Source organism: Hyalella azteca, unplaced genomic scaffold (genome assembly GCF_000764305.2).
Source record: "Hyalella azteca isolate HAZT.00-mixed unplaced genomic scaffold, Hazt_2.0.2 contig14172, whole genome shotgun sequence".
Classification (NCBI taxonomy): Eukaryota; Metazoa; Arthropoda; class Malacostraca; order Amphipoda; family Hyalellidae; genus Hyalella; species Hyalella azteca.
In genome coordinates this window covers 4,261-12,738 of record NW_025944065.1, presented here as the reverse complement: position 1 = coordinate 12,738, position 8,478 = coordinate 4,261, and the positions used below count along the sequence as shown (strand labels likewise).

Genomic DNA, 8,478 nt, shown 5'->3' with positions numbered 1-8,478 from the left:
GTTTGCATTACAAGGATCTATCTTTACATGTAATTGTTATTACACTTCTTTATTCATGAACATATTTTCCATCCGAGTTACTCTGGAATGTTTGCATTACAAGGATCTATCTTTACATGTAATTGTAATTACACTTCTTTATTCATGAACATATTTTCCATCCGAGTTACTCTGGAATGGTTGGATTACAAGGATCTATCTTTACATGTAATTGTAATTACACTTCTTTATTCTTGAACATATTTTCCATCCGAGTTACTCTGGAATGTTTGAATTACAAGGATCTATCTTTACATGTAATTGTTATTACACATCTTTATTCATGAACATATTTTTCATCCGAGTTACTCTGGAATGGTTGGATTAAGGATCTATCTTTACATGTAATTTAATTACACTTCTTTATTCTTGAACATATTTTCCATGCGAGTTACTCTGGAATGTTTGCATTACAAGGATCTATCTTTACAGGTAATTGCTATTACACTTCTTTATTCTTGAACATATATTCCATGCGAATTACTCTGGAATGGTTGGATTACAAGGATCTATCTTTACAGGTAATTGTTATTACACTTCTTTATTCTTGAACATATTTTCCATGCGAGTTACTCTGGAAGGTTTGCATTACAAGGATCTATCTTTACATGTAATTGTTATTACACTTCTTTATTCATGAACATATTTTCCATCCGAGTTACTCTGGAATGTTTGCATTACAAGGATCTATCTTTACATGTAATNTTAGTTACAAATCGAATGATATGTGTCTCGACATAGCAGCATGTGATTTGCAAAAGTCATAAGTTTTTTATAGTACCCCCCTTTTTGCTGTTTTCTTTATTTTCTGAAAAAAGAAATACGAGCAAATTGTTTTTTATTTTACATTTTAGGTACGTATGTGTGTAAAATTAAGTTTTTCTGTGACCGAAATGGTCCCCGTAGGAATAGTAATTAGGCCAGAATAGGCTAATCTTAGCTTATGGATAGTTATTATTATTGCAATTTATAATAAATTAGGTAATAATAAAAATTGCCAAAGGGTTTTATAACTAAGTAGTCAAAAGTTAGAGCGGAATGCCGCGACAAAATAAAGGAACTTTACCGTGTAGTCGTCGCCATAGCCATCCTCGGTCTCGGGCTCGCCGGTGATGGGGTCGCAGTCGCGCACTTGGAACTTCAGGCACGCGGTGAAGGTGCCTGGGCAGTCGAGAATAATTAGCAAACACTTTATTAGGAACTTCAGGCGGCAAAGTAAAGACTACAGTAGAAATAGTAACAGTTACAGTCGAGATCCTGACACGTACGTAGCTGATGCCGAGGCAGGAGTGAGGCGCATGGCAGGCCGTACCTGTGGTGCTCATAATGTCCTCAGGGATGGCGAGGAGCACGTAGCAGGTGCCGGGGCAGGAGTAGGGCAGAGAGGCGCATGGAAGGGTTTGCAGGATCTGCCAGTTGGAGCCGTCCTCCTCCACCACGACGCTCACGTCCTCCAGCAGTTGGTCGTTCAGTGTGTTGGTGCAGTCGAACTGCGCAAATGAAGACTTGTCAAGACCACAGACTTGTCTGATCGCACAGCTGTCAATAGTCATGATCATACAGGATGTATCAAAAAGAAACGACCATTTTCCAAAAAACTAGTCAGTTATACCCTGTCTCTTATACACATCTAGATGTGTATAAGAGACAGCTTATGTCATGTCCAAATTTCAATTTTTAGCGTTGTAATAACTGTTCACTTGCTTGATAATGAATATTGATATATTCGAAACGTCGCATTCCAGTAAAATGTCATTTGGTAATCTGCTTTTTGATCTCCAAGCACCTGCAAGAAATTTCGTTCGGCTCATCGAAAAAAATAATAAGAAAGTTGTTAATAAAAAGTACGCTCTGGTCTTCAATCAAACCTGTATAAAGGAAGAACTTCTGCCTAACTACACTAATTATTATTCTGTAGATATTAATATACTACAAATGTTAAAAATATTAAACTAAAGAGAATGTCGAACCTATTCTAATGCACGGTTGCCTCAAAATCAGTTTTGGTCAACCTGGCGTGTAAATCAACCGTGTATTTTGGTAGCAAGGATACGAAGATTTCGAGGGAACGACTCGACTGGCGCTTCAAGTCAATGACAACAAACTCTTCACTTCACAAACCCTTGATGCGACGCGATTTTGAGTCCTAACGCTGACATGGTTAATAGAATAGAAAAAGACGTGATGTGTTCAATAATTGAACTTAACCGTGAATATTTATTCCGTTCATTATTTTAATTTAATCACTCGTGGAGTCTCATTCGAATGGGCAGGTGATCCCAGGGTATATCACTTAAACAGGATAAAATGCAATCACTGTTAAAATTCGTCTCAAGTTACTGTAATAATTGAATAACAATATATTGTTGTACCAACCAAATCCTTGTTCGTAAACCACTGTTGTGTGATCGTTATACAGAAAAAAATATAAAACACAATAGACTGCCACTGTAACATTCAATAAACCGTATGATTAAAATGATTTTGAAAAGTATTTCTTTTACAATTTCTCTGCATATCACCGCATGGCCGCCAGTGATAATGTCTTGAAGAGCAGGTCAGGTCTCGAATTATCTTGCCCGTGAATTTGCAGTCCACTAACCGCACAAAAAACCCGATAAGTAGAATACAATTTTTAGCATTAAAAAATATTGAAATTTTCGTTTGAAAGACCTTCATTATTTGTTTTTACTTTTGTATTGATTCCATTCACTTCATTATAAGTCACGTCTAGCATACTGACATTCTAGGGGGTTTTGTAAGCCTTCGAGTCAATTAATTTACTTTTTCATATATTCATTATACTTATTACAAGTATTTTTTCCATTTGTGACAGTTTTAGAGAAAACTTGGCAACTAATGTTGGTTCAAAAATTGTGAACACTAACAAGTTCTTCATTATGCATTCAAAGTTAAATAACGAAAGATAAACATGGATCTAAGTAATATCATATTTATACATAAAAAACTCGTCTTGAGCATCTATGCTAGTGAAAAAATTCTTCCACTTTGAAGTTCAAGTCTTTTTTTATTATTTCAAATAAAAAGAAAATAGAAATAGATGCCATATATTGAGAAATACCAATAGTTCAATAGCCTAGTTGATTATCCTCCATCAACCTTGTTTTTCCAGTGTTTTCGTTTATTTAAGAAATACGTTTTTAATACGTTTATTTATATTATAAACGTATTTATACGTATGGTACGTTTATTTAAGATTTACAAATACACGTTTATTTAAAGAAATACACAATTATTATCAATTGTCATGAATATTGGAGGTTTTTTTTATAAATATTATTGGTACTTCGAAGTATGATGCGTATTTTATGGGACTCATTTATACTAAAGTAAACCTCACGTAAGTAAATTAAGTAAATTTCTCACCATTTTACGCGCTTCTTTTCTTAATTTTTTTACCATTCTCTAAAATAATCATACAATTTTACAAACAGTAAATTGCTAACCTACGTTTTTTCAACAAGAAATCTAAAAATATGGAATTCACGCTCGAAATCATCAGTAAATACTGCTATAACTCGCGTTGATTCAACACATTTCTGCCTGGTACCTTCCGTTAGGAAAGACCCTGCGATTCTTGCTTCAATATTCCTCCCTTCAAGCCTTCTATACTCAAGGTAAACATTGAACAAATGCATCATATATACCGTGTTAGATTCCTGCCGTGACATACCTACTGTCACGCCGCAGCATTTTACAGCCATTGAATGATGTTGTTCGTTGACAACTCGATGAAGGTGAGATCAGGTGCACTGCCAGCTGACGTCAGGAGCGCCGCGCCAGGGTCGTGGTATACCTCCCGGATTTGGGGGAGCTCCTCGAACAGCCGACGAGCGCCCGTAGCGGTGAGGCCATTTCTCGGTAAGACCACACGCAGGCTATGGTAATCATTTAAAGAACAAAGTAATAATCCTTTTTTTCCGGAAACCTGAGGCAGAATTTTCGTAAAGTTGCATTACAATGCATTTACATTGTATCGACTGAATGTGGTGTTGACTGAATGAATCATTCAGTCAATGACTGAATGAATCATTCAGTCAATGACTGAATGAATCATTCGAGTTGGCTACACCAGCTTTAATTGGAGGCCTATATAGCCTCCAATTTTATATACCCCTTTACCTCCTATATATTGGAAATATAAGGAGTTCGAGGCTATACCGAAAGCGCCGGGCACCTCACAAGATATTATATAAGAAACTTAACACATTGCAATTTTTATAATGTCGTTATGTCAAAAAATTGTTTTTGAAATATTTAACACGTTTACTCCGAAGTGGTACATATGCGTACCACGAAATGTATTTCTCCAGGACGAAGTGGTGCATAATTCAGGTTGCCTAAAATCGGCCAAATCCGAGAATAAAAAAGGCCAAAAAGGGAAAAAAGGCCGATAACCCAATATATACAAGTTTATTTGTAGATTCCGCTATAAAAATTCCATTTATTTTCTTTTTCCAGTACTTAAAATTTAATTCGGAAGTACCCCTATCATAAATTTTAGCCGGCCAACGCAATTTAGAAAAACTAAATCACGGAATTTGTCCGGAAAAAATAACCGTCTGGCAACCCTGTTTAAAAACAGTACAAAAAATGAAATAATAGTACAAGATGAAACAATCGTAGTCAACGTGTTAAAGTGTCTCTCAACATCATATCAATTCATTTCGGAAAAGACAAATTCTAAGTGCTCGAATGGCAAGTGCTAGAGTAACAGAAACTGCAAGAATGAGAATCCTAATTAATTCAAATTGAATTTATTCATACGCACCAAGAATCCCTGAATTTGAGCAGGATGCCGATCATCCAGTCCAAGTCCTCATCGCAGAGGTCTGGGAAGTGCCAGCGGGTGACTCTAAAACCTTTCCTCCGAAAAAATGAGCTGACAGGGATGACGGGAGTTATTTCATCCTTTGAGGATGAACTGACGGTGAGATACGTTCCTCGTACGCAATAAACATCGTCTGGAGAACAGGCCGGGCACGAATGAACAAAAAAGATTTTCTCAGCTAATACATCCTTCTATTCCGTATTAAAAATCTTTGTGATAATCAGTCAATCAAAGATCCATAATTTTGACGGTAATGACGCGCCCAACGCGAATTTTGACGATTGCTTCTAACAATTACTGATGAAAGGAAAAAATTCAGCGCAAAGAAATTGACTTCTAACCGAGACTACTAATGATTCAAACTTACATTGAAGACGCCTACCCTGATAGCTGTTTTTTTACATCCTGCAACGTTAGTTGGCTGCAAATTGCATGATGGCCTGTGGCAATGTTTAGGTAACGAATCGAACTTTCTTTTCAATATGCAGATCATCCAGGCCAATATGTCTAAGTCAGTTTGCATTGTTCATTGTCTCCGCAGTGACGATGGTTAATAAAAGCCTCCGACCTCTTCAACGGGCCAATTGATAGAGATGACAGGGACGTGTTTGTTTCATTAAGTTATGCTCTCAGTAAATTATGTAAACTTGTGCTGTAGCGTGGTTATTGACTTTAAAAAGTAATAAATTATGATACTGCAATGCATTGGAATATTATCTGTGCTACTATTCCTCCACCACCGTCACGCATCGTTGCCAAGAAACGGCAAGGTCGCTTGCTGGCTTCAGAATCAGCTATTTTCTCCATCAGTTACAACGTAGGGATCAACATCAACTTATGGTTAAATATTCCAAAACTTACCAATTTGCCTTGGTAAAGCTTGAACTGCCAAGACGTTGTAGTAGCTGTCAAAACGTACACCGATCTTGCATGGCCCAGCTCTAGTTTCCTCTGTTTTGAGTTTGGGAGCCGTGAATCTATCTTTCACACTAAGTCTGAGTTAAGTTGCCAAAAAATATTAAATTTTTATGTTCAAATAATTTATTTATTCAACTTATTTGAACAAGTTCGTGATCCATAACAGTTACCGCTCTTTATTTAATTTTTAAAAATTCAACAGATAAAACAATAATTTATAGCAATTAGAATGAATCAGAAATAATTCGGCTAAAATATAAATTAATCTTAGGAGACAATCTACCTCTCTGCATTGCCTCGCGATGTCGCTTGTGTAAGTAGGCCAGGACTTGATCAGGAGAGCCGTACACAGTATCTAGGCGGCCACTGTAAACACAGGAAATTGTATAGTATAGTATAGTATCTTCGGCATTATAGAATAGGCCTGGATAGGCCTGCCGCCGATTCTTGTACTTTTCTTGACTAGACTGGCCTTTTGATGAAATCTTTTCAACTGACGGTAGATTTAAAATCGCTTCTAGGTATCAGTTGTTCCGTAGGGTACGAGGCATTTTAAGACTAAACATATGCTCCTGTATAGCCTTGTCTAGTCTGTTCTCGCCTTGTCTAGTCTAGTCATACTCGGAGCGTCAACAATATCTTCAGGGAGGCTGTTCCACATGTCGGTGACTCAAAGCGAGGAGAAATGTTGTCTCGTGGATAAGTTGCACCGCAGTTTTTTTAGTTTATAGCTGTGGCCCCTGGTGTTGGTTCTTGTTTCAAATTCTAGTAATCCTTCTGGGACCTTGTACAAACCCTGAGTATACTTGAATACTTCAATGAGGTCACCACGCAGGCGACGAAAACGGAGACTGGGAAGCTTCATAATCTTCAATTTTTCTTCATGAGACTTGCCCTTTAATTCCGGAATTATCCTTGTTGCACGTCTTTGAACACTCTCAACTAAATTTTTGTCCTTTTCAAGTTTCGGTGACCACACAACGTTTCCAAACTCTAAGTTCGGGCGCACGACAGAGGTGAACAACAACTTCATCATTTCTATATCTATGTACTCGTAGGAGCGTCTGAAGCAGTTTATTGGATGTATTAACTAGCGTTTCAATATGCCTATATAATTTTAGCTCCTTGTCAACACAAACTCCAAGATCTTTTTCCACGCAAGACTTCTCAATCATAACCCTCTCGTTGCAACCGTGTCTTCTCATGCTGTAAGCTTGCTGTTCATTGTTCTTGCCGAGGTGAAGTACTTTACACTTGTCAGCATTGAAACGCAGCTGCCACGCATCAGCCCAGTCAACCAAACTATCAAGATCATTTTGCAGTTGCATTTTATTTGACGCATCCTGTATTATAAACTTTTGTGCCATCGGCATACATGGAGCACACGCTTGACACTACTTCTGGTAGATCGTTTATAAAAGCGACAAACAAAACAGGTCCAGGAACGCTTCCTTGCGGTACGCCACTGCGCACAGTTACCCAGTCTGATACGGTTCCGTTAATGCTGACACGCACTGAAACAAGTCGGTGCGTTAGTTGCAGACATCTCCACTAGCTAAACGCTAAATGTAGCAAAACGAATCATTCCGAAACTTCGTTCGCTGTTTTCTCAACAGTTCGTTCGCCGTTTTCTCTAATTTTTGCTCAGCCACAGACAGCCACTGCTGCTATAGGCTGATGACATCATGGCAGGACCAATAATGAAAGCCGAAAATTTACATGCAAGTTCAAATTTAATAGTTAACAAAAATTGATAATAGCTTAAATCAACTTAATAATAGTGATAATATAACTAGTTGAATATGTCATGCATTAGTGATTAAACAGACGTACGACATACACATGCTTTATAGTTTTTATCGTTGGTGTTTTGTTTCCTCGAATACAGAGGCGGTTTAGAAGTCATATTGGTTATGAAACATACCACAGTTCGATTACAGTCTGTGTTACTGGTGAGCCAGGTAACAGATCATTGACAGTTAATTCAAACTTGTTAATTATTTCTAATAATGTATATGAAAAGTGTGACATAAGATTAACCTGGAGCTTATATCATTGACATGATTTTAGCAAAATAAGTTACATAACAATTCTATTTCTACCTATCCCAAATAAAGTCAAGTAATAATTTTTGGCGTTGCGAGGAATGCTTAAACACCAACACCTCGTACAATGTCGATCAATTTTTCATGCTACCAGTAATGCAACCCTGCGATAGCACGCGACCTGCAAGTTGTGATAGCAGATGATGGAGATTCTAAACATTCCACAAGTTTAATTATTCTTCTCGAAAGAATAACAGAAATAAATGATATCTAGAAAATATAGGCACATGAGTGCCTTTTCAGCCATGATGTAGAAAGTTAGGTTAAATGGCTTATTTTAATTTGCAATGCATGCGCTCTACGTGGTCAAGTGAACTAAGGCTTCGCGCGGTCTGCTGCAGCGAGCCCGGGTTTGAATCCTGCTACGGTCGGCTATGGTTCTTCCACCGGAGAATCGGAGGTAAGTGAAATTATAGGGTTGCAAATAATATGTCTATATATAATAATGCAGCTAATTGGAATAATATGCTCATATAATGTAACTGTCACGATAAAAAAAGTATACCTAAATCCGGTCATATCTCAACAAGAAGGGACACGTTCAGAGAGCTGCGTTGTGAAGAG

At 37.4% G+C, this 8,478-nt stretch overlaps 2 protein-coding genes across 3 annotated transcripts; both read right to left on the bottom strand.

Annotated features, from left to right (window-relative positions):
- Positions 1-1,045: 1,045 nt before the first annotated feature.
- On the bottom strand, positions 1,046-1,592 carry LOC108675559 (coatomer subunit gamma-2-like). Its single transcript, XM_018163581.2, has 2 exons — positions 1,352-1,592; positions 1,046-1,200 (listed from the first exon to the last, which is right to left on the bottom strand). Exons 1-2 carry the CDS (start codon positions 1,590-1,592, stop codon positions 1,061-1,063), a joined length of 381 nt encoding a protein of 126 aa, XP_018019070.1. The 3' UTR covers positions 1,046-1,060.
- A 416-nt stretch (positions 1,593-2,008) lies between these two features.
- LOC108675560 lies at positions 2,009-6,176 on the bottom strand. Of its 2 annotated transcripts, XM_018163583.2 has the most exons (5): positions 6,093-6,176; positions 5,753-5,842; positions 4,832-5,024; positions 3,734-3,938; positions 2,009-2,636 (listed from the first exon to the last, which is right to left on the bottom strand). In XM_018163583.2, exons 1-4 carry the CDS (start codon positions 6,100-6,102, stop codon positions 3,755-3,757), a joined length of 477 nt encoding a protein of 158 aa, XP_018019072.1. In that variant the 5' UTR covers positions 6,103-6,176; the 3' UTR covers positions 2,009-2,636; positions 3,734-3,754. The 2 variants fall into 2 exon arrangements, with proteins under 2 accessions (XP_018019072.1, XP_018019071.1); XM_018163582.2 differs by having other exon boundaries at positions 2,009-3,938.
- Positions 6,177-8,478: the final 2,302 nt, after the last annotated feature.